Source organism: Typha latifolia, chromosome 13 (genome assembly GCF_019914945.1).
Source record: "Typha latifolia isolate L0001 chromosome 13, TyphaL0001v2, whole genome shotgun sequence".
Lineage (NCBI taxonomy): Eukaryota > Viridiplantae > Streptophyta > Magnoliopsida > Poales > Typhaceae > Typha > Typha latifolia.
Genome location: NC_133098.1, coordinates 744,600 through 769,301, shown reverse-complemented (window position 1 = coordinate 769,301; position 24,702 = coordinate 744,600). Strand labels below are relative to the sequence as shown.

Here is a 24,702-nt window from a genome sequence, read left to right as displayed (position 1 = left end):
CTCTTGAACTTGTGCTATTTAGTGGCAAACATAATATCACAAAAGCCAGTAAACAGTTGCACAACTCAAATCAAAGGCCAGTAATTAATTCATCTGCAACAGTACAAGAATGAACCGAATCTGGAAAGATTTTAAGCTGAAAATTTTACGATATATTCAAGCTGAAAATCAAACCATCCATATCTTTTGAGAAATCTTTTCACTGCTCGACGTCTTTCTGTATAACTGTAACTTCAAAGGAGAAATAGACATTTGATGTCCATACATGTTTCTTTTGCATAAATAACCTAAATAAAATATGCAATTAACGAATGCAGCTGGCTTTGTTAAGAAGCAACTCCTAACCTGCTAAGCAATATGCTACAGTAGCCATACATAGGATATAATTTGGATAGACAATAATGGATCTTCTTCCACTGGAAATATCACACGTGTACCCTGCATCCTTGTTCCTGTGATCCTTGTTGTCTTCTTCGAAACTGAACATCAATAATCTCAACATGCATTGATTTACTTCTGCGAAGCCCAACTTCAGTATGACCTGGTAGCTCAGTGAAATCCGTATGTCTAATCTTCCAGGAACCCAAATATAGAGTTAGCTTCAAATGGGAAATCCATCGTGAGATTTACCAGTTTCTTGAGCATTGGCACGGGGATAATTCATTTGCATGACATTGTGGAAATCTGCATCCCATGCATTAGGCATCTGCTAATGATTCAAAGAAAAGAGCTATAAATTTGGGTTGAAAACCACAAAAGGAAAACAAGCGAAAGCTATTAAAAAAAGCAAATTACATCATTTCGTTTGAAGCATCACAACCTTTAACAATATATTGTTTGTGAAGTTGTCTATATTTTAGGTACCCATTTACTGCTTTGACAACATCACTATATGCTGGACTTCAACATGAATCCTAATGCATGAGATTTCCAACAACACGGTGGAGTAGGCAGATGGAAATTTTAAGCAATTTTTTTGCCAGTTAGACTCGCAATTTCAGACTACAGTATTAACTTATCTACAAATGTTGGCATTCTACAAAGAAGGAGAAGAAATATGATCCGACTATCTTTGTTGCTTCCATCTGTTTACCAGATCGAAGTACTAACTATCAACTAGTTGATCAATAAGCTAATCGCATCTGTCAGGAAGCTACAGAGTCAGGCTATGCTTGTTGGAAAACATAGTCCGAACACATTGCTGGTATTGATCTGCAACTGAATCTAATTTAACTCTCAAAACTGCTGGCAATACTTGAGTGTCATGGCTCTAGACTTCTTTCCAAAATTGCATACCGTAGTTAACATATAATCAGGGTATATCTATGGCAAGGCTCAATTGGTTAGTATTCGGAGAATTAGATTGTATAATGACTTTCTATGTTCTGGTCTCCTTAATTTGGTGAACCTCATGTGCAGTCCCCTTTTTCCACTGAATTAACTAATTTGATAGGATAAACGGTTGTATCCTTGATTATGAAACCATCTGGTACTCTCTCAGAGTCATCAAAGGCTCTAACAATACATAATAGAACAGTACAGCTTATTGCCAGTATAACTCGTCACTTGTTCCAATATGCACAAGAGTATGATGTAGTTAAGCAGCAAAGTAGTGAATAATGATATATAGTAGAGTTATAAAACCTGCGGTGTAAATTCTTTGAATCCATTGTTAGTAGTCAGCTGAGCATTTATTGCTCTTCTAAGTGCATCAGAACTGTTTCCAATGCCAGACATCCCAGCTTGAAGCAGACCTTGTTGAGATGGATGTAGCTGAGGATGAATCATATCAGGTAAGAAGCCAATGGCAGATGAAGGACCACCACGTGAGTGAAGAAGCTGTTGGGAGAGAATAGAGAGCAAATTAGCCAACCAACAAAGACCACTGATCACTCAGGACAAGAATCGTTTATCAGTTAAGTAATATAATCAATAAAATATGACAAAAGCCATTTGAAAGTTACTGAACTCCCAATAATGCAAGTATAATTAGCCCTTGATATTACATACATCTTTAGAAAGAAGTCCCTCTAAGTTAAAGTCCAGTCTTGGATTCACAGCTGCAAGCTTCATTGATAAGAACTGGCAAAAGAAAGAAAAGATAAGCTAAAGGCCCAATACTAACTTTTGATTAGCTTATCCCCATAAACTGTAAGAAGCTGTAGGAAGTTATGTGCATGATAACGATTAACAAGTGGCTGCTCTCACTTAATAGTGCCTACCTCAACCTGTTGCTGTAGTGATTGAACATAGTTGATGATTTCATCCAGCATGACTGCCTTTCCAGTGACCTAACTTACATATTCAGAAGAAATAAAATTAGTAAATGTATATAGTTGATCAGTAATCTAGAGGACATCGAAACGACTTACTTTACTGCAACCAGGAACAAGGTCTTGAAGAAACTTCATTCGTTCACTAATTTTTTCCCTCCTCAGCTGCATTACATACAAAATTGGTGTAACCCGTAAAGTTAATCTGCTTCTTTTAATTACAGGATAAAATGTTGTCCTGACAAAAACATAGGTGTTCTTAATGGTAGAAGTAACCATACCCGTTCTGCAAGGCTGTGGCTGTTAGTTGCTTGGCCACGTCGCGCTCTTACATGAATGTAATCTTCCTTTGGTGCATCCGAGTTATCCTTGGCTTGCTTCCCAGGTGGCTTGCCAGTTGCAATAGCTGAGCTGCTTTGTTCACCATTGTCCTCAGTGTCAATAGTCTCGTTTGTCACTTCAGCAGGCAATTGTTGAGGTCCTTGAACTTGGTCCATTTCATTTCCCTTTTACGTAGAATCCTTTGTGATGTCAATTTATGAATGATAGATGATAAACAAGAAGGAAGCAACAGAAAACAATTGAGTAGATCGGATAAAAATATATATATAGATTACCTGGTTGGGTCTTTTCCTTTTCTTAGCACAAGGCACTTTCGAAGGATTGTCACCATGTCCACTAGCCACATTAGGTGCCTCTTCTTGGCCACCTCCACTGAACTCAGGCTCACCACATTCATTGTTCGAGGCACCAACACCATGTATATTCCTCATTTCTCTCTCTTCCTTTGGGCTCCTGCTGCTAGACCCATGGTCATGAGGCAAGGAAACATTCTTAGAACATTCAATAACATTCATTTCGCTCATATCTCCCTCAACACCCTTTGATGCACTCGAATAGGGACCAAAGGATTCAGATGTACTAAAAGGATTGATGATGCCACTGACACTGCCACCATTGAAGCATGAATACCTTGCAGCTCGCGCAATGAAAGCAGAATCAGTCGGGAAATGAGAGAAACTTGGAGGAAGCATCCCAGGTCCAGTTGGTAAGAAAGCACCACCTTTCGATAATGGATACGAAGGATTCCAACAAGGGTCGAATCTCGAAAGTCCAGCAATTGGATTTCCAACAGGGGAATCAACGGTGGCCTTCGAAGTGATGTGAACATTGTTTGCACATAGAGCCAAGTTTTGTGAGGATGGGTTCCAGAGGCTGGTAGAGAAAGAATCTACCATGGGAACTGATGAGCAAGAGGAGGAATCCATCTGGCTTCCATGAGAAAGCGATCCCGAAGGGTCACCAGTGTTTAAACTAGTCGATAAATTGACGAATCGTCGATCATTCTCATTCATCTCCATCTCCACTCCTCTCCAACAAAAAAAAAACTGGATCAAACAAGCGTAGCTCAATACCTTTATATTAAATCCCGATTCTACTACAACACTCAATCCAGAAACCAGAGAAAGGTGTCAAAACTTCAAACAGAATGTGGGAGTGCTAAAGCTGCGGATACTATGCAAACAACATTAAAGGAAGCAGATGAAAACACTGATTCACCTCCAAGAAACAGCTCCAAGATGGGATCTTTTTGACTAGCAAAACTATTAACTTCAGAGATCGGTAACTTTCGACAATAACATCAATCACCACTCCCCACGGGTAGAAGAGAAATGGACAGGGATATAGAACCAGTTCCAAAACCCAATTCACCTAATCCACCAATAAAAGCGCAACCCAATTGAGATCCAAAGCCAACGAATCGAGCTCTCGATGGATTAAACAACAAAGAAGGCTAAGATATTAAAAGCAGATGTCCACCGACTTGGAATAACGAAAAGTGTACCAACAATTAAAAAAAAGCAATACTTGACTATTTTATTACCTCACCCTTAGATCACAAGACTCTTCTCGAAATCCAAGAATTGAAACACCCCAAAAGGCCAATATTTGATCCTTCCAGGGCTCCCAACTCCCCCTCTCCTCTTTGCCCAGAGCTCTATATCCAACACAAGAATCAGTCCAGGGAAAACATTTGCAAAAAATATAAGAAACCCACTTCAGAATCCTTCCAACAAATTGGAAAAATGCGAACTTGCTCCCTATTTTCTCATGCTCTAATGAGAGCAAACGAAGAAAAGGTTCCGAATTCCTCTACAACTGCTAGAAGTGAGAGAAAGGGAGAGAAAGAGACCAACTAAAGGCAAAGGTTGCTTGCATTTATACCCACGCCTGCATGAGAGAGAAGGCCACCAATTGAATGATTAGACTTCCAGTCTCCCTTCCTCTCATCTACTTCTTCAAAAGCAATGGAGTTTATTATTCTTTTTTTTTCTCCCTCCTAATCTCCCTTTTAGCTTTGCTTAAGGTTCTTTAATTATGCTGTTCAACTTTAATTAATGTCTAACAAGCATTGAGCTAGCATCTGACATTGCCAACTTTCACAATATTATTATATTTGTTCCTTGTAATCAATAATTATACTTCATGATTACTTACCCTTAAATCTACAAATGCAATAATGCACTCACAAAATATATTCCATGATTGTGAATTAGGCATGTCCCCTATTTATGATCAGCAATAAGTGTGCATAAATAGCATCATGCAAGCTTGTTCATTTCCCCTAACTTTGAAAGCCTATAAGAGTGATGGATTTAAATAGCTAAACATGCCATCTTTGTGTTAGAAAGTTAATTATTAAAATACCAAGGGAAGTCCAACTGCCAACCTCTAGAATTAGGTTGGAAATCAAATAGCCTCTATTGTAAGTCTTTGTAACAGTGATGTTACCAGAGTAATTTATTAGTGGATCAAAATTAATTTGTACTGATAACACCGAGATGTTCGTTCTCAATGGTCATAATTAGTTGGCATTGGGACTTGCACTTGGTTAGACCTAGCTTTAGATTAATAAAAGTCTCACCTTTACTTTATTAGAGCCATGCTTACCATGGGCAGCAACAAGATCTAAGATAGAATGAGATTTTGTACTGATGAAGTGTGGCTTGCAAGGTGTCTTTCTTTACCTCCCCCCATCCCTTTCCCCTTTAATCCTTGCAAGTTAGAAACACCACCTTCTCCCCCTTTTTCCCCACTCAAGCTTTGTTTAATCCTTAGATTAGTTGCACCCTCTCCATGAAATCATGTTAACTAGGAAAACAAAAAACAAGGAGTCTTGTTGAATTTGACCACAGGTTTCCATCTGGGTTGATCAGTGCAGGTTGATCTTAGCCTCTCGATTCATTTCGAAAGTAAAATATTTTTATTTTATAAATACTATCAATGATATTTATCGTATCAATCTACTTTATATCAAATCAAAATATATTTATTATAATTCTATAAAAAAAATTAATTTTCTCATCTTTTACTCCACTTTATATTATATTGAATGTAAATTTTACAATTTTATTTCATAGTACTAGTAAATAAGAATAATTATTCATAAAATTGTTCCCATTCTTAAAGTAATTGGGAGCCCTTAGTGATTTAGGAGACAAATATATATAATTAGGTTTAAGGGGTACCCCTATTTAAATTTAAATGTAAAAAAAATGAAAGTTAAAACTTCCATTCCAAGCACTATGGTTACAAGCTAGTTATAACTAGGGGAAGTGGTTCATATTTAAATAGATTAGTTAGCATGACACTTCTTTTGGTAAAGGTGGAAGCTAAATTAACCCAAGGCCATGGAAAGCAAGCAGTGGTGAGGTGATGGTGATTTGAGATCTCTCAAGGCTCATATGAGTCCCTACCTTTCACTGCAAAAAGTTGCTCTTGGATTGCATCTACCACTTTTTCTCTTAACCTTGAAGAAATCACATGTAGTGGACTAGGAATGTCATGTCCCTGTCCCATAAAGTTTATTTGCTATGCCAATGCCAATGCCAATGTATCACATCTCTTGCACAACAAGCTATGTGAAGAAGCCCAACATTATGATCTTGCTAGTTTTACAATCACAGATGTGGCCCAAATCCTATAATGGGAGGTGATGAACAATAATTGAGCAGGATTGGACTAGGATCTACTTAGAAGAACATATAAGGCATGAGAACTTTGAGACAATGGCCAATTGATCTTCGATGCTCAGATCAAATGACATGAAAATGGCAAGGAGGATACAATCATTGTACTTGTAATTTGAGTTGATTGATGCATTAAAAGTTTGCCGTTTGTTTGGTTTGGTTTGATACCGAGAGAGTATCACTTAGTGTGACGGTAAAAATTTAACTTGCATGTATATAGTTTGAGGTATGTTTGTTTTATTACAAGCTTGTATATTGATCTTGAGAAATAGAATCTAACAGTGAATAGGATATTTTGGAAAATTCAAGCTTACGAGGGAAGGTTGAATCCAAGCCCATGGAATTTTTTTGCAGGTTGTTTATGGAATTAGCGGGCCAGTCCAGCCCAGTTGGGCTCGGCCCGTGCCAAATCGTGTGAACCTTTTAGCTTTAAAAACCCTAACCCTAGTTGGTGGAGAAGGAAGAGGGAGGGTTCGCCCAAAACTTCCATCTTGTTGCAAATTGTGTATCTTTGTTGAGCTGATTCCAGTTCATTTCTATATTTAGTGTTAGAGATTGATTTGTTATGGAGTTTGTTTTTTTCGAAAAAAGATTAGAATTTTGCTGGATGATTTTAGACCCATGCCACAAGGCTACTCTATCTCAACTCCTTTATTATAATTTGCTTTTGATTCATTTTTTGCAATAGTATGCACCATTAGCCCCTTTCTACTTGAAGATTGGTAGCAAGGAAACAGCGAGATAATGGTATCCAGGTGCAATATTGATGCTTTGCCAGAGGAGATTTCACACTTGCAGGGATAGAAGTATTTTACCTCAAGTCATCTCTTTTGTCAAAATTGCCACTTTATTGTTCCTTTATTTTTCTTTTTCTGTCAATTGATTGGTAGTAGCAATTAGCAAAGCAAAATGATGAGATATCTTGATCTGAAACTTGGTGTGGATAACACATGGTCTTCAAAGTTCTCTGATTGCTTTCTCCTGATGATTAATTCCTTGATCAATTTCACCTTTTCTTTTATGTGAGTATTAGACTGATTAGAGGCACTCTTCTGCTTGAGTGGTTTAAAATTGAATTGGCATTAGATCAAATTCATTTGTTCTCTACATGATTTATTGCAAAGCAAAATGCTGAGATGCTCCTAGCTGAAACTGCTGTAGATAACACATTATGGTCTTCAAAGTTCTCTGATTGCTTTCTTCTAATTGGATCTCTGTTGACCATTGTATATCTCAAGTTGTTATTGTCTTGATATTTTCATAGTTATCAGCATTCCTCAGCTCTACTAAAATTATGTATTGATAACTTTTGAAATCTTAAAACTCCATTTGTAGATTTGGTTTGCCTGATTTTGAACTAGCAGCAGATGTTGCCACATTAATTGACAAAGTTCTGTGTGTTCTTAGATCATTTGATCTGAAGGACAGCTGTTGCTTGACTCTGCTTGGTGCAAGCTCACACAATATCTGCTTGTATCCCTTACATTGGAGTATTTCAGTTATTTCCTTTGTCCACTTGTCCAGCCTCCTTGTATTGGGGCATCCAGTGATGCAATTTGTAGTTTCCTGTGGATATACTCATCCCAGAAAACACATCTTCTTTGTGGCTTTAATTAGACTTGACATGGCATATTTCTGAAATCATGTTTTAAGTGCGATTTCCAAGTTTCTTGTGGCATTCATTTTTCGTGCCATTTGTATGCATCCATTGACTCAATAACAATGTATGTATTCCAGTTGCTGAAAGCTAATACTAGTGTGATTGCTGTAATCATTCCTATATAGTAAACTGGATATCTTGTAGATTTCTGCTGTACAAAAAATGAATTGTATAAGAGCTCCCTCAGATCAGTTATGGTCTGCAAACTTTCTGATGTTTTGAAGGGATGAGATGGAGTAGGATGGCACTGCAGTATGTTTTCTTTCAGAAGAAATGCAAATAGCCATTAAGACACACTCGACTGCAGGTTGATGCATGTGGAAGAAGTTAATAGGAGGCCTTGGATCCATATTCTGCAGTCATCTGGTGGTGAGAGAGCAGAGCAAACCTGCACTGGAGGCCTCAGGAACAACCTAATTCCACAGGAGACTATATATGTACTTTATTTTGGTCCTTAAACTTAGGAGAAGGGAAATTACGAGTGTTCCTTTTAACATTTCGAAGATACTGAAATCAAGTCTCTGTTTTTTCTTAGCCACTCGTAGCACCGATAGCTCTTTCAATTAGAGAAAAATATTATATACATTTAAGAAATTATGTTATATAAATAAAAATGTCTTTAACACAGTACCACAATTTATTTGCAACATAAATTTAATTTTTCTTTAGAAAATAAAGCCAACAATCAAGTAGAAGAAACTGTCGGATTGACAATAGAAACTTCACTAGCAACTCGGGTGCTTATAAACAAAACATCAAGACTGTCATCAGATACTAGGTAACTGTTGAAGTGTTTTAGCGCAACAAAACTACAAAAGACAGGAACTCATTCGCATAGCACCATTTCTATGGTGTATGAATTTATCTCGGATGGTCGATAGTGCTGTTAACCAGGACCCACTTTCGGAATGTCATAGTGCTCGCTGAGATTTGCCAAATATTCATTGAAATCCTGAATCCGGTCGCGGTGCGATTTATCCGCAGTCTTCGCCAACCTATGTACATCAATTTTCAACTTTTGTTCTATATATCTTCTCTCAGCTGGCGTGAGGTTATCATCATAAGCTACGGTATGCCCTTCATCTCCAAGCTTGTCAACTTCCACAGAGTCTTCATTAGGATCAGCTGATAATCCAGAACTTCCACCTAAATTTTAAGAACTCAAGTAAGATTCAGCAAAACAGCAGGTATAAGGATCACGAAATACAAACTACATAGTAGAGAAGATACTTGTACCCCTTGATGATCAGAAAAAGAACTTCAGGATTTAGACTCAAGAATATTCAAACAAGCCAGGACCAAAATTTTAGAATGACATAACACAGCATAGAGGAGTGAGTTTTAAGGTACTTCTTTATCTTGTTTACAATTTGATTAGTCATGAAGAGTTATCCATACCCAAACTGAACCAGAACAGGTTAAACAGGGTTTTGAATTTGTTCAACCAGATTGGATATGTATTTTGTTCATATCTATTAGCTTTAGCCTGAGTTAATCACCCAAGAGGTCCAGACTTAAAGCTAATATTGAGGAACATACTGAAGAAACAATGAGGTATTATCTGCAACACTATTACCTTCTGGGAGTTCATGATTTCCAACTTGAGACTCTTGATCATGATGCTGCTTGTGCTTCTTTTTCTTCTTAACTCCACCTGCTTTAACATCTAATGCTTTTCCTTTCAGCTTAAGCTTTCCCCCAACAACATTTTGATATGCAGACATTATGCTAAAAAAAGAAGCAAGAATGTAATTAGACAATACGAGATAATTGAGGATGAAGTTAACTTACTCAATACAGTGTAATTCCTCAAAAGTTTGTTGATCAGCAGAAAGAGCTTTAAATTACTGTGACCAATATGCAATATATATGGAAGTAGAAGAATGTTCCAAGTCCAAATCCAAGAGTGAATATAAGCATGATACTTCATCACAAAGGCCACACGACATGATGCTCACGTCTTGTCCCACCGCGAGATGCAAATTATCCACATCCTTCTAAATCTGACTACATAGCAAAACTTATTTATTTGTTATTTACAATTCTATGTTTTCCCTTAGGATACAATATCTATGTGCGAATTTTCGTGCCTAGTTCCTTTTAGCACCAAAATTAAATCATTTTAATCCAACTGAAGAAATGATATGTGCAAGTGCCTTCCAAGTGATCTCACAATTAAATATTCTCAACTGCTCGACCTGTTAACAACGATGTACCAAAAGTCGAAACAAATGATTTCGAACGGCTCTCAGCTAATTTTATTACGAAACTCACAAATCTACGTACACAACGATCAATCATCAAACATATGCAGTATAATACCTAAAAGAATCGCATCAGCTATTTATAGATCCAAACCATCAGAAAAATGTGGCCTTGGCCAAGAAGCAAATTTTGTAACCCTATTCTCGGGAAGTAGTAGAAGAAAACCCTAATCCGAGAGCACGGGATCATCAAAATTACTCATGAACTGCTACCGGATCGGGGAGAGAGAGAGAGAGATGGCATAGATTCCGATGACAAGAACAGGAGGAGACACAGAGAGAGAGAGATGATATGAGAATATTAGATGCTAACCTGAAGTAAGCTTCGCCGTCGAGCAAAGAGGACCAGGGAGGAGGGTAGAATAGGATGATTAATCCCGATATAAAACCGATAACTTATCGGAGTAGTATAATTGTCGGACCCCGATGGTATACGGATGGAGTTCATGCCCGATCCATTTTAACAATGGGATCCGCTACTGTGTAGAATAATATCAAATAGCTGGGAGGAGATTGATTACTTGCAGCAAATTGCATCTTGCAATCTGTGAAAAAAAAATATCAATTAGCCCCGCATTTTATATTTAATATCTCAAAAATATTATATTATGTTACTTATAAAATCTTTTTCAAACCTTACTTAAAAATTTAATTTAACTTGATATATTTTATTGACCGTTAAAAAAAATAAAAAATAAAAAAATATATATATATATAATGTAAAGTGTTTTTAATAATTTTGTTTTCCGAGAGTAGAATGTTCTACGGCGTGTTGACGTCAATAGCGTCCACACGTCACCGTTACGAAACTCCTACTCCCCTCACCTCCCCCCTACCTCCTCTTTTTCACGTGCATCTCACGTGCCTTCCGGTCCTATATCAGAAACCGACACCTTAGCTTCCACGGAGAAAGGGACGAGCGTTTCTTTCGTCGCTCTCCTTTCTCCGTCGATGGCGGATCCTATCTCTACTTCCTCTCGCCTCCTACTACTGCTCCCCATCGAAGAAGGAGAAGAAGAAGAAGACTACCAGGAAGGGCATCTTGAAACCGTAGATCCATCTCCTTTCTTAGCCGTCGAAGAATCGGACGACATGGACGACCACGAGGTGAGCTCGGATTTCCTGGGATTTAACGTAGGTTCAGAGATCGAAGATTACGATGTAGGAGTGGGCGATCAAGATCGGATCGCGGGATTTGAGCCGGATCCAACTTCTGATGGGCAGATCGATGAGAGTTTTGGGCTTCCCCTTTGCTGGGATTGCCTCCAATTCGAGGAGCAAAGGAGGGATCCAAACGAAGATTTCGAGTGGGAAGAGATCGACGGCCGAGATCACGATGGAGGTGAACAGGAGGAGGAGGAGGAGGTTGATGCGATTCGGAATCTCGAATGGGAGGTGCTTTTGGATATGAATTCCTTGGGGCGGAATCCGATGGATGCCGACGATGGCGAAGCTTACTTCGTCGATGACCACGACGATTTCGAGTCCTACGAGGTGTTATCCGGGGAGTTTGCCGACTACGAGATCGCTCTAAAGGGCGGTCCTCCGGCCGCTAAGTCGGCGGTCGAGAGCCTCCCCTCGGTCGTGTTAACAAAGGAGGATTTTGCTAGGGATGAGATGCATTGCGCAGTTTGTAAAGATGGAATTTTGATTGAAGAGAGAGTAAAGAGACTTCCTTGTTCCCATCACTACCACGAGGAATGCATCCTGCCATGGCTGGGGATCCGAAACAGTTGCCCCTTGTGCCGCTATGAATTGCCCACGGATGATCCAGAATACGAGAAGTGGAAAGCGGGGCGAGTTGATGAGTTCAGGGATGAGTTTGAGATACTACCTCAAGAGGTATGATTTTGAAAGCATTACTTAAAGCCGAGAACTATTATAAATTTGTGGTATTGATTCTTTTGATGTCGAATGGAAGTCATACAATTTATTGGCTACTCTTTAGTTTCTTCTTTTCATAGGAAATTTGGTGCTAAGTGGACCTTATGTTAGCGAAATTGTTGTTGTATACTGAGTCTGTTATGAATAATGTAGCTTTGCGTGGATCTTACATTTATATTAAAGAAAAAAACCGTATGGTTGTTACATTTGATTTCTTATTGGATGGGCATGTGCATTCAGCTTGTTTCTTCTTCTAAGCAATAGATTAGCGAAGTTGCTTCTCCATGGTGTTGTATTGTGACCTCATATTTTATTCATTAACTCTTGGATAGATAGTGCTTGGCAGTAATTTTGCGCAAAATTAATGCTAGTATTATGACGAAGTGTGCCATCGAAATGCTCGACAGTTGTCGGTACTATTAAGGCAACAAAGATTTGAATTTGAATGAAAAGAACCAGTTACTGATCATTTCCGGCTAGCACTGAGATGGGGGCAATTAGAATTTTACTCATGTGCCTCTTCTTCTTCTTCTTCTTCTTCTTCTTTTTGCATTTAAGATATATTAAAATTTAGCCGTAAGGAGATCCAACTACTGTTTAGAAGAATCCTTTTTTGAGGTGGATTCGTTATGAATTGATAGGTTCCTTGGACCAGTTGGAGTAGTTTTAACAAATATGAAATAGGCAAGCTTATTGCCACAGTTGGGAACTTCTATCATATCTCGGAATATACTCAAGGTAAAGATTGGTGGAGTTCTTGGTAACAATGGAACCACCAAATCAGTGCCCAATTTTTGCATAGCAAGCCTCTCAGAATTTGTATTGCATTTTGTGGTCAGAAATGGTTTATCTGATGGTCTGCAGTAATTAGATACGGGGCTTTTTGGTGATCATGAGGTAATAATCTTCAATGTGGGGTCATCTATAAAGAAGAACACGAAAAATAGCACTCGTGAAGCATGTACACATATTAAGGGTAGATCCAGAATTTATTGGGTGCAAGATCTATCTATTCTATGGAGGACATATGTTATACATCACTTGTATCAGATCTGTTTCTTTTTTAAATTTAAAAAATAAAAAATAAAAAACTTCTATACAAATAGGCTGATGTGAAGAGATTCATCTTAGAGGAAAGTTTATTGTGTTTTATGTGCAGCAAAACTTATGACATACAAAGAACAGCAGATTGGCATGTTAACGTTTATGCATCATTCATTCCAGTTATTTCCTCTCTTTTTACCCCCTTGTGAGCTTTGTTCGGATGACTGTTCGAAACTCATTTGCAGCAGCATATCTTCGAATCCAGGAAGGCATGTCCACCATGATGTTGTGTGGTTGGCACTGGCCACTTGGGCTTTTGTATATCATTTCTTGCAGTTACCCATAGCAATTGTGTGATGAAATGTAGTTGCTATTTGGTCCAAGTTTCGTAGTATGGAAGTAGGCAAGTTGTTGGATTGATTGATGTCAAGGATTCACGGCCGAAGGGAAATTGCCGAGTGACAGTTTGCCAACTCCTAACATTTGAATTGCTATCCAATTTTTTCACAAGGCAATCTCACCTGATCGACTTGTTCTAGAACTGGTTTGGACTAGAATAGCTTTTAAAGTCCGTGACATCGTCAGCATCAATTGCAGATGGACAAGTAATTTGTACTCTACTACATCCATAGTACAACCAACGTGCATGAGAGTTACAGTTTACCTCACTGTTCCTCATAAACGCAGTATATCTCTCTCAAACCTAGAGGATAACTATTTGATGATCTAATCTAAGGAACTTTGTTGTCCCTCCATCTCGCTCTGATCTCCTGTGAAGAGATCAGCAAAAGCTTGACAGAACACCAAATTTGCAAGAAGGAAGCATTGAGTCGTCCATCACAAACATTTACTAGAAGCCAAGTAATAGGTAGCTAACATTCTTCTCCCAAGTTATTATGAACAAAGTCAAAATAGCAACTATACCCCCCAGAACATTACATGATAATGGCACCTCCCCTTAGGTAACATTTCCCCTAATCATTTTCTCCTATCTCTTCTAGAGTTGATATCCAACAACTCACTTACCAGTGCTATGCTTTGCTTTTGAATGAGCTTGGAGGGCATTTTCACTGTTGAAAGTCCTGAAAACGAGAGAAGTGGCGAATTTATATTAATTCTTCATGACCAGCAAATAAGAAATGAAAATCACATAGGTTAGAAGCATACTTGCTGCATGACTTGCAGGAAACTGTGCCAGATTTTGGGGTTTGCTGCTGCTTAGCCTTATTGCCATTAGCAGGCGTCTTACCAACCTGTTTTGCAGGATAAGGGGTTGCAATATGGACGCCTTTCTTGCCATCACCACCTACTAGAAATCCTCATTAAATATGCTAGTGAGAGTTATCAACAAAAAATTGACAAATATTGATACAAATATGACTTTATGAGGGAACAACATCAAGCTAATTTGGGATGTGCAGTCTCCTGAACGATAACGAAGGAATACCTGTTTTCTGACTTCCCACAGGCGACACCAACTTTGCTTTCTTCTCTGCAGCAGGTGTTTTGGAAGCAGACACAGCTGGTCTCTTGTTGCCAGATCCAGCCTGTACAGGAAAAGCACAGAGAAATAAGCATTTGTAAAGAAGAAAGAAAATTTTCTCATCAGAAGTTAGTTTTATTGAACTTAGTTTTACTTTTTCAGGAGTGGCTTCTTCATCTTCTTCCTCAGAACTTCCATCTTCATCTTCATCACTATCATCCTCTGCTTCAACCATGTCCTGCAAGAAGACAAATACATACTTCACATATTCAGAAACAAAACTGACGAGTTAGCTAGATTGCAATATTCAAAAGCAATTATTTTGCTTCTGCTATCACTTATTTATATGGTCCATTATAAGCATCATCAAGTAATTTGCACCAACTAAAAAGCCCCAACAAGTCTATTTCAGAACAAGATTAACTACTGGACCCAACTTATACAGAACAAGTATCTCAAAAGTTTTTAAAAAATTTATACAGAACAAGAAATTAATAATGCATATTTAAATGGTTTAATATAATGTCACCTAGTATGTAGTAATCTTCAATAAATTTCTTTGCCGTGAAATTGTTGATGCACTTGACTTATAAAGCCAATGTATCAAGTTATTGCCTATTTAGAGGGTATATCATAAGCCTCAGAAAGTCATCTGAACCAACTAAGAACCCCACCAAGTTCACCACATACATCCCAACCAATTAGACAAACAAGCCAAAAAAGAAGCCTTCAAAAGATGAAAAAAGATGCACTGATTTTAAAAGGCAAATGCATTAGGTTGATAATGAGATCTTGATCTTGGTCAAGGGAGAGGAGGAGTGCGATCAAATATTTCAATCTTCATCCACATACCTCTTCGTCATCAGATTCAACTTCCTCATCCTCTTCGTCATCATCCTCTTCGTCATCTTCCTCATCATCTTCATTGTCCTTCTTATCAGCATTCTCAGGTTCATCTATCTTAACTTTTGGCTTCGTGGCCATCGCACCAGCATTTGCAACATTTTTCTTAGCTGCTGTAGCCTTTGCCACTTCAACCTTTCCTCCAGGTTTGCCTGAGAAATCACTAGAAAATTAAGAAAAACTAACAAATAAGCAAGCTTTAAACATGTAACTGCTGTATCATGATATATTAAGGACGGCAGGCTTGTTAATTGTGCTAAATCAAGTAAAACAAGCACCGTTCAATACTGCAAAACTAAAGTATGTTGATAATTGTGTAAAACAAGCACTGATCAATACTGCAAAACTAAAGTCCAATGAAGCGTCCACCAGCTTATAAGAGATTACCATTTTCCTTGGCACTTAATTTGATATCCTCCTCCTCAGAGTCAGAACCTGGAAATAAGACAACATCGCAAAATTTATTATGTTCAGCAATGTAAAAGCAGAGACCACGGGAAAGAACTACTCAGTGACAAGATCCTACCTGCAAAATCATCTAGTGTAAATGAAACAAAAAATTACAGTCAAGGAAATCGACTAGAAGACAAGAAGTTGTGACAAAATACTAAATATTGGCAACGACTAATTCTAAAAGTAAAGACAAAAGGATATTCATTATCCTCCATGATGATAGTTTTATAGCCACAAAAGTAGACACTGGCATTCTTTGAGCTGTGAGATAGTTCAAATTCCCTCTCAAATACTAAGTCGTATGAAATTTGAGCACATTTCTCCATAGATAGAGTTCCAAGGACTAGTTTCTGATCATTGAATTTGACAAAAATTGGAACATTTTCATTTCCTTTCTTCTTTGTTTCCCCTAGTGATGCCTACACGGTGAAAAATACACTAGCTAGTGATGAAGTTGCAAAAACAAGAATAATGAGAAAATACACATAAATAAGGATATAAACACATCAAACCTGTGAAAGGTGCAAGTATTTGTCTTCCCCAGGGTCACATTTAACGGTCTCTCCGGGTTTAACTTCCACACCTGAAATGCAGATCTTTAATTTTACTCTAGATGTTACAAGCTTTATAAAGTTTGAGCGAAAAATAAAAATCTTGAAATTGCACACGAACGTCCAATCAGCTACAGGCTAAATTAGGATGATTCAAATCACAATCTTGTTCGAAAATGGAACCAAATTTAGCATAGCAAGAAAAGCAAAAACACACTACTTAGCTCGAGAAAATAGAAGGAATAACCTTATCACTTGTGTGACAATTTTGGTTGGTTAATACTTGTAATATTAAAGAACATTAAACAACAATGCTTCTGGAAAAAGAATGAGACCGATTAAAAATTTTGTCGAAAGAAGTTTTTTCAAAAATAAATCCAGATTTTGAGGGAAACAAGAGCTTTTTAGTCACAAACTCCATTTGTTGGTCCGTAACATTTTATATAATACATTAAGTTTAAACGATAAATTGAAGGATATGAACCAAAAGGGGTTCATCTGTGCAACCGATTCTTGCAGACTCTAAAGAATGATAGAAGTATAGCAATAGACGCCAGTATACATCTACAAAGAATAGGATTCAAGACTTCACTGAGATGATCCGTTTGATCGATCACTCGAGAAAAGAAATAGAAACAATAACCCTAAACAAATACCAAAACCTAAAACGATCTAAATAAAGAGGAATAAAGGAGGAGGAGGAGGAGGAGGAGGAGGAGAAGACTTACCCCAAAACTCCATGATGGCGAACCGAGAAGCAACTTGAAATCGCAGAGACTTAACTCGAGTAGTTGCGCACTCGGTAAAAGGGTTTAGGGCTTCGAGAGAATACTATCATATATTTATTACGGTATTTCTCCTTTATAGGCCCCCAAAATCTCTTTAATTATCTACATACCCTCTGAATTAAGTGACAGTAAATTTGCATATTAACATCCAAAACTTTTCGAGTCAATTCTGCAAAAGCTTAAAAAAAAAACGAATCCAAAATTTACCCAAAAAAATAAATATTAAACTTTTTTCTTTTAGTTGAGCCGGCAGTGAAAAATTTATTAAAAATTTTACAAATCACATTCTATATATTTTGTAATTCACATTCGTGATTTTATAACTCCATACTTTTTTTTCCTATAATTATATTATAATATATAAAATTATGTTTTTTTATCTTATTTTTTTTGTCTATCTTCTTTATTTTAATAATCATCTAATAGATTAGCCGGGAACTAATTAGATGATCATTAGAGGTAGGTATTGATTATTGGAGGGAAGCAGAGGAGGAAGACTACAAGTTCCATCTGCAAACTTTTGGACAAAGTAAGGATAAGTAGAGGATAAGTAGGAGTAGAAGGTAGTGGCGACGGAAAATTAGAGATAATTGACGAAGATAAAAAAAAATGGTGGATGGATATTTTAAGTAATCTATTAATATCAGTTATTAAAAATAATATTAGAGTGTTAAGTAAAAATTATAAAAAAAAATGAGGGGTCGAATTATAAAATCTTCAAAAACAAAGTGTGAATCACAAAATAGTTCAAATATAAGGGTGATTTATAAAATTTCCAAAATTACTAAGCTAGATATACAGCTTCTAATTTTTATTTTTTATATATCTATTATGATGCACTATAATTTATAATATATTTGATTATGAGCCATTTTGGGATGATAATAGGGCTCTAGAGTGGCTCAGATTGGGATAGGCGTTGTCTGGGGCTTATGGGCCTTGGAATTGGGCCGTACACAGTTTTCATTCTCGTAGGCTTCTCACATGCACACACGTTACAGCGAGATATATAATATACTTGGATGCAACTACTAAAAGACATGATTCTAATTATCGTCAGATATTTCAGATTATAACTAAGATTGGAAAGTGGATTAATCCAATCTCTCGTTCATTATTTCTCGTATATAGATTATATATTGGTACCACCAAGTCTCACTTTTGACTCACAACGCACAACAGAATTGAGTAGTTTTCTACAACCTTAGGCTAGAAGAATGAGGTTAACTGATAATTAGCTATAATGGATAGTCAAATTGTGCCCAATAATTGATGTAAAAGCTTAGAGAATTTAAATAATTCAACACCCATTGCAACTCTGTCAATTAAAATACTCCTGGTAATAAAGAAATCTTGCAACTGGGATTGTGGAGAAATATATGGCATGCCGAAGAAGAAACTTACGGGACTCGACACCGCATTGCTGCTCGTCTATTAAATTGTAAATTAATCTCCTCCACGTCACCATAAATGTAGTTGATTAGTGTGACCAAGCAATTAGAGGTGTCTCCATATTATTATTATTTATCCGAGGGCCTAATGCCACTCCTTATCCACATGATTAGTGGAGCCAAGATTACATATATATATATATGTATATATATTCTCTTCTACGTATGCATCCCTCAATCATGCGTGCAAGTTTGCATCACCTCTCCACGCACTGACTAATATAAATATTAGTTTCATAAAAGCAAACTATAATCGCCCATGAAAGAGAACACAACACAGCCATCCATCTTCACTATAACGGCCGGCGTATACGATTGAACACTACTAGACTAGAAGATAGAGATATATACGCACGTAAATTAAGAAGAAGAAGAAGAAGAGAGGAAGTGTTAAAAAGCAAAGTAAAAGGGTAAGTGGTAGGAGTTGGTAGTACTTGGCAGTAGTGGAAGCAGTGGGACCACTTCCCCCCAGTCCCGGGCCCCGGCCATGAAGAACACTAACAGGGTACACTCGATGGTACATCGAAAGTTGTACCCCCAGCTATGAGCAAAGAGGAGGGGAGAGGAGGGGTTAGAGGTCGACAATGGCGTTGGTGTGAGGAGCACCAAAGGGAGACTAGTCTTGCGGTGCCTGCCCTTCGTCGATCACAGAGAGGCAAACTGTGGGGGCTCATGGCCTCCAAATTGGCACCGACCAACAAAGTATGCATGTCCTTCCTTTTGGGTTTGGCTGGAGAGCAAGTGGGTGAACGAAGAATGGCAACCGTTCCCCGCTTTTAAGCATGCGTGCATGTAGTCAAATTTTGTCAGCCTTTGGAATTTGCATTTGGAACCCTGCATCTTTTATTATTTATCCTAGAAGACGACGAAGGAAGAAGGGGGAGGGGGGCAGAGGCGGTGTAGACTTCAAATCGAGTCCCCCCTCCGTACGCCATGCACCACCCCCACCGTCCATGATCTCCTCTGCCCTTCGCCCTTCCCCCAACCCAATCATTATTATCTGATCCCTCTCCCCTCCCGCGGAGTACTTTACCGCACTTATCCTCCCCCCCGGCCTCCCTCCTTTCAAACGCCTATCATTGGGCCTATCGTAGCCTTTTCTTCTTTTTTTTTTTTAAAAGGAAAAAAATCCGTAGGCCCGTACACCCCCGAATGGGCCCCACGCCGCGTTTTGTCCTCTTCCTGTATAGTAGTTTCAACGGTGATGGGACGCGACATCCACGAGGCGCGAAGATCCAACGGTGGATGCCAACAACCGGAGGTGTACGTGGTCCAGCCGGAACCGTTTAGGGAGGGTATGCTGTCGAGAGCTGCGGGGCTCGTGACGTCCTCGGTGAGGTGAGATGGGTTGATCTGTCTGGTGCCACGTAGCTGGATACGTTAAACGTCAGGGAAAGAAGGTTTCGGCTTGACTTCCTGAACACCAACTATATATGGACAAATGGTTGGGATTATCCAAGGAATAACACCGGAGGAGGATTAAGAATTAAGGAAGTGGGTAATCCTAGTGCGAGATGCACGAGTTGATCTAATTGGTCTTATTGGAATGTCAAACTCCAACATACATACCCCTGTTGACCTCCCCTGCGATTTGATGTGGGAATTCGCAATTCTTCCTTTTGGTTTCTTCGACTCGCAGATCGTAACGTGTCAATTGGAACAGTGGGTTTTTTCTCCATCTAACTGCTATTTTGTTTTATACTTGATCCAATTAGCAGCATTTACGTCACTATGTATAGCATTTCTAATATACAGGTCAACCTATATCCAGTGGAATTAATGTTCTAAATAGTAGCCTCTTCCAAGAGTTTAGAGAAGGAAAGGGGGCTTGGGGTAGTACAGCAACATGACAAAGTAGATTTGGATAGTGCTCATAAATCTAGCTAGGTTTTTATTAAAAAAAAAAAAGAAAAAAGAAAAGGTGATGAGTTAATTAGCGGGAGTACCTGGAACAGGACTCTAATTATCCATCCGAAATTCCCATTTGTGGGCAGAGAGGAGGCCCCAGAGGGCACTGCAGTGGGATTGCTTGAGTCACGGAATAAGCTTGTTACTTTCCAGAAAGTGACTTCCAAATTAATGCGTCGTCAGCTCTACCTTAATTGAAAGGCGCGGGCTGTTGTTGGGAGAGAATAATAATAATAATAATAATAATAATAATAAAATCGATAGCAAATCTTATGGGCACCTCTTTCTGCATCCTTCTCCATGAGTTAGATGAATCTTGGTCCAAAACATTCCCCCAGTTTAATAATGAGACGCCTCCTGTACACTCCCAAATAAGCACTCTTATGTCTCTCAAATGGATCCCACATCTCCATCACTATATGATGATGCATGCACCATCCAACATGACTCGCCCACCCCCATCATCGATCCATCGACCCGTGTTTTGCCTGCCACACCATAACATCATTCCCTTACAATTCTTTGCAAATGTCTGTCACTGTTAGCCAACCAGCGTCCATTTTAATGGTCGGAGCACCAGGTGTGTGTGATGTAATCGAGGGCCCGATAGATATTCCATCCCCATTGTCTGATCGCGAATGGACAGTCCTGATGGAGCCTCTTTTGGAAACACACAGGGTCACGGCATCCGATCGACAAGAAAGAAAAGAAAAGAAAACACACACACACACACATATATATGCATATGCATCACCATGGCATCCATCAAAGATCTCATGGATGATCTCATGGATGTGCATGTGTTGTTGCTATCTTTAACAAGATGTATGAATAAACTGTTTGCCTACTGGAAGTGGATCTCTCTCTCTCTCTCTCTCTCTCTCTCTCTCTCTCTCTCTCTCTCCCTTATCTATCCTTTCACACTATAAATCACCCCCAACCACTTTCATGCTTTCTCCCCTTGCCCAAGCCTACCTCTCGTGCAACCACCACTCCCTCTTATCTATCTATTTATCCATTTATCTATCTATCAATCACCATTCTGTAGAAAGTAACCAAATTAAACCATGCATCCGGGTGAGGTTGCAAGCCTTGGATACCTCTCACCGTCCAACCCACCGCCGCCTCTTGGAGTTAATCACTACTACATGGGACAAAGCAATATCCCCTCCTCCTTCCACTTAATTAGCAACCTCTTTGGTAACATGCCACTGTCGATCCAAGAGGTCGGTCACCATCACCAGGCCAGTAATAGTTCGACTTCCGATGAGGCCGACGAGCACGAGCACGACCACCAACTGCTCCTAGCGGAGGAGAGGAGGAAGAGGAGGATGATATCCAACAGGGAGTCAGCTCGTCGATCACGCATGAGAAAGCAGAAGCATTTAAGTGAGCTCGGGACGCAGGTCGTCCATCTTCGCACTGCCAATCGCCGACTCCTCGATGAGCTCAACCGCGTGACGAGGGACTGCCATCAGACCCTCCATGACAACGCCCGGCTCCGAGACGAGAAATCTGAGCTCCAAACCAAGCTTGACAAATATTTCCAACTAGACGAAGCCAAATAATTAATGGACATCCTTTTCTTCTTCTTCTTCTTCTTCTTCTTCTTATTCTTCTTCTTCTGTTCGATCCTACTTGTTATCTTTTTAATTTTCTTCATGTCAGCAATGAACGTCGATCAGCCTGCTTCAGTGAGTTCCACTTAAAACTGCACAGCAGAAGGAAAAGTAAACAGTGACCTACAGAGCTAACCAATGAAATAAAATAAGCGGAATCTTTCGGGATAATCCTAAAAATAGTACGACAAGTCTTATCAAAAGGCAATGTTAAATCTTAATTATCGAACCATGTCTCTCTAGGAATAGACGAATGTTGGCCATGAAACAGTGGCTCAAAAGCAAAGCCGCCTTCCCCTCATATTGTATACGTCTAGCTCAGGTTGAGACACGCTAATGTGCAGATAGCCATGTAGTCATATTTAGTGGCAACGAAGCTTTTTTTCTTTCTTTCTTTCTTTCCTTCTTTCCTTCTTCCTCCTCTTCTTTTTTTTTCCCCCATAGGAAGAAAACAAATAAAAAGTCTTAGCACTGAAAAGTAGGTGAGCAGTGTTCTCTATCTTTCTCAGTGCGCTAGCTTGATCGATCCCAGTGCTTGCCCTGACTTAGTTGTTTCCCTGCTTTTAGTTGCTGCCTTGCTTTGCCAGTTCCAGAATTAAATAACCTGCAACAACATGCCAGTAAATATTTCCATTTGTGTAGTTGTCCGTAGAATATATAGATGTTACACTCAGTTGCAGAGCCAAAAATTATAAAAAAAGCTCAAATCATTGAGAAGTTTAATACAGCACTTATAATGCAATTTAACCCAAAACTTACGCTACTAGATAAAGTTCTATAATCTATATAAACTCTTTCCTTTCTTTTTTCTTTCCAACATAGAATTAATCTTTCTCACATATGATACTCGACAAAGTCTAATGTAAATATATATAGTTGAGTAATTTTAAGGGCCATGTTGAGCTAATAGAGAAAATTTTAAGAAATGACCGTGTATTTAAGCTCAAGAGTGCCATATAGTAGTTAGCAGGAAAATTGAAGAGGAGAGGCATTAGGCATAGCATTTGATTCATTTACTTGGAGAAGAGGTCAGAGGGATCAGAAATAACTAGACAAACAAGAAGATGCATATGTTAAGAAGTCATGATCCATCCGATAAGACTTAACGCTGATCTCTCTCTCTCTCTCTCTTTTTATTTTTAGTCGATTGATTGTGAAACTTCCATAGTGCCATATCGTTGCCAAGAAAGTAGAAGGAATCTTTGTAGCAATCACAGTTAAATATTCTACTATAAAAAATAAACAGTCTTAGGAACTTACTAGGTTGTTTGGACGATAAGATTAGCAAAGAAGTTCCATGGTATTTGGATATTCGCACAAGTGATTAGAATGGAGGGAAGGAGGATCTACAGTTACATATTCGATGTCATCTTATACTTGATCAATTCATCTTTGAATCCATAGTCGCAACGCAGCTACGAGAATTCTCTAACCAGATAATATATTATATATATATCATCTAGCAGTATGAAGTACCGAATGAAAACGAAGTTGCTAAAGAAAATTAATGCAGGAGTGAAGGGCGGGGGTGTCCAGGGGGCCGGCCAGCACGAGACAATAATGATTACCTATATCATATCCATATTTCTCTTTTGACAAAGAAATAGCTTGCTACTTTTGTTGAATAACACCTTTGATTGTTTAAATTCTATTTTTTTTTCTTCTTATTCTTACAGTACTTAATCAAGCGGCTTAGCTCAGTTTGGATCGATTTGGATTTAACTTAATCAGAGCTCGAACTATCAGTGGTCGGGACAAGCCAACCCTTTGCTTGCCCAACCCGATCTAGAAACCCGCCCATCAACTCGCACAAAAACTTATCCCACAACTAAGCCCGCCCATATTGCTACATTGAAACCAATGAGATTTTAAAATATTTTACATTTTTTTATACCCAACTCTCCAATAAGTGATCAATCTTTGTACTATTTAAATTTATTTTTTAGCATTTTTTTAAAAAGGGAGGAATATAAATATTTAAAAAAAAACTAAAGGTAAAACAATTCTAAAAATAGCTTTTTTTTTAAAAAAAAATTTGAACGCGGATGACCCAACAGAGCTAGCTCGCTCTTTCATGGCTCGATAGATAATAACGAACTAAACTATTCTAGTCTGGCCCGAGCCACTCGCAGTTAGGCTGGCAAACACAATTGCCAGCCCGATTGGCTCGACTCAAACCCACCGGTTTGAACTGGCTAGGCCAGTGATCACGTCTATCTTGGCCTTTGTCTAAGATGATGCTTGGTTGCTAAAAAGTATATATTAAAAAAAAAAACGTTCTTTGCAAAATGACCGACTTGAGGTTGTCCTCCTCTGGGCCCAAGCCCGGCTGGCTCGGCCCGGCCTGAGGCCTAGAAGCTTGGAGACGGATCAAGAGCCCGGCCGGAGAC

General features: G+C 38.6%; 5 protein-coding genes, 1 long non-coding RNA gene and 2 other non-coding genes across 10 annotated transcripts; 5 read left to right on the top strand and 3 right to left on the bottom strand.

Moving 5' to 3' along the window:
* Positions 1–184: 184 nt before the first annotated feature.
* On the bottom strand, positions 185–4,427 carry LOC140799761 (transcription factor bHLH49-like). The gene is made up of 9 exons (XM_073154218.1): positions 4,164–4,427; positions 3,834–3,986; positions 2,891–3,661; positions 2,555–2,779; positions 2,373–2,438; positions 2,223–2,291; positions 2,011–2,082; positions 1,645–1,839; positions 185–709 (listed from the first exon to the last, which is right to left on the bottom strand). The coding sequence occupies exons 3-9, from the start codon at positions 3,632–3,634 to the stop codon at positions 602–604; spliced, it is 1,479 nt and encodes a 492-aa protein (XP_073010319.1). The 5' UTR covers positions 3,635–3,661; positions 3,834–3,986; positions 4,164–4,427; the 3' UTR covers positions 185–601.
* Positions 4,428–6,564: 2,137 nt separating this feature from the next.
* On the top strand, positions 6,565–8,498 carry LOC140800279 (uncharacterized). Its single transcript, XR_012111174.1, has 2 exons — positions 6,565–7,326; positions 8,189–8,498. It is a non-coding gene; the product is annotated as an uncharacterized lncRNA (long non-coding RNA).
* LOC140800537 (small nucleolar RNA R160) lies at positions 7,208–7,280 on the top strand. Its single transcript, XR_012111258.1, has one exon. It is a non-coding gene; the product is annotated as a small nucleolar RNA R160 (small nucleolar RNA).
* Positions 7,427–7,501, top strand: LOC140800538 (small nucleolar RNA R160). The gene has a single exon (XR_012111259.1). It is a non-coding gene; the product is annotated as a small nucleolar RNA R160 (small nucleolar RNA).
* A 156-nt stretch (positions 8,499–8,654) lies between the features above and the next one.
* LOC140800278 (uncharacterized) lies at positions 8,655–10,777 on the bottom strand. 2 transcript variants are annotated; one of them, XM_073154968.1, is made up of 3 exons: positions 10,542–10,777; positions 9,541–9,692; positions 8,655–9,110 (listed from the first exon to the last, which is right to left on the bottom strand). In XM_073154968.1, the coding sequence occupies exons 2-3, from the start codon at positions 9,686–9,688 to the stop codon at positions 8,851–8,853; spliced, it is 408 nt and encodes a 135-aa protein (XP_073011069.1). In that variant the 5' UTR covers positions 9,689–9,692; positions 10,542–10,777; the 3' UTR covers positions 8,655–8,850. The 2 variants fall into 2 exon arrangements, with proteins under 2 accessions (XP_073011069.1, XP_073011070.1); XM_073154969.1 differs by lacking the exon at positions 10,542–10,777 and adding an exon at positions 10,287–10,533.
* Positions 10,778–11,108: 331 nt separating this feature from the next.
* Positions 11,109–12,318, top strand: LOC140799737 (uncharacterized). Its single transcript, XM_073154195.1, has one exon. It carries the CDS (start codon positions 11,180–11,182, stop codon positions 12,074–12,076), a length of 897 nt encoding a protein of 298 aa, XP_073010296.1. The 5' UTR covers positions 11,109–11,179; the 3' UTR covers positions 12,077–12,318.
* A 1,663-nt stretch (positions 12,319–13,981) lies between these two features.
* Positions 13,982–17,394, bottom strand: LOC140799736 (histone deacetylase HDT2-like). Of its 2 annotated transcripts, none has more exons than XM_073154193.1 (10): positions 17,275–17,394; positions 16,508–16,578; positions 16,197–16,414; positions 16,069–16,085; positions 15,930–15,977; positions 15,492–15,694; positions 14,794–14,877; positions 14,604–14,703; positions 14,324–14,465; positions 13,982–14,238 (listed from the first exon to the last, which is right to left on the bottom strand). In XM_073154193.1, exons 1-10 carry the CDS (start codon positions 17,285–17,287, stop codon positions 14,175–14,177), a joined length of 960 nt encoding a protein of 319 aa, XP_073010294.1. In that variant the 5' UTR covers positions 17,288–17,394; the 3' UTR covers positions 13,982–14,174. The 2 variants fall into 2 exon arrangements, with proteins under 2 accessions (XP_073010294.1, XP_073010295.1); XM_073154194.1 differs by having other exon boundaries at positions 14,324–14,462.
* Positions 17,395–21,760: 4,366 nt separating this feature from the next.
* Positions 21,761–22,261, top strand: LOC140800128 (uncharacterized). Its single transcript, XM_073154792.1, has one exon. It carries the CDS (start codon positions 21,761–21,763, stop codon positions 22,259–22,261), a length of 501 nt encoding a protein of 166 aa, XP_073010893.1.
* Positions 22,262–24,702: the final 2,441 nt, after the last annotated feature.

Bases quoted from the DNA above. Each gene is read 5' to 3' on its own strand.
- LOC140800278 (XM_073154968.1), bottom strand. From the start codon at position 9,688: ATGTCTGCATATCAAAATGTTGTTGGGGGAAAGCTTAAGCTGAAAGGA. The intron at 9,111-9,540 runs GTAATAGTGTTG...CTTAAAATTTAG, and splicing joins AAATCATGAACTCCCAGAAG to GTGGAAGTTCTGGATTATCA.
- LOC140799736 (XM_073154193.1), bottom strand. The intron at 14,878-15,491 runs GTATGTGGATGA...GTCTTCTTGCAG, and splicing joins TTGAATCTGATGACGAAGAG to GACATGGTTGAAGCAGAGGA. The intron at 14,704-14,793 runs GTAAAACTAAGT...TTTCCTGTACAG, and splicing joins AAGAAGCCACTCCTGAAAAA to GCTGGATCTGGCAACAAGAG.
- LOC140799761 (XM_073154218.1), bottom strand. From the start codon at position 3,634: ATGGAGATGAATGAGAATGATCGACGATTCGTCAATTTATCGACTAGT. The intron at 2,292-2,372 runs GTAAGTCGTTTC...TATGTAAGTTAG, and splicing joins TTGTTCCTGGTTGCAGTAAA to GTCACTGGAAAGGCAGTCAT. The intron at 1,840-2,010 runs GTATGTAATATC...CTCTCCCAACAG, and splicing joins AGGGACTTCTTTCTAAAGAT to CTTCTTCACTCACGTGGTGG.
- LOC140800128 (XM_073154792.1), top strand. From the start codon at position 21,761: ATGCATCCGGGTGAGGTTGCAAGCCTTGGATACCTCTCACCGTCCAAC.
- LOC140799737 (XM_073154195.1), top strand. From the start codon at position 11,180: ATGGCGGATCCTATCTCTACTTCCTCTCGCCTCCTACTACTGCTCCCC.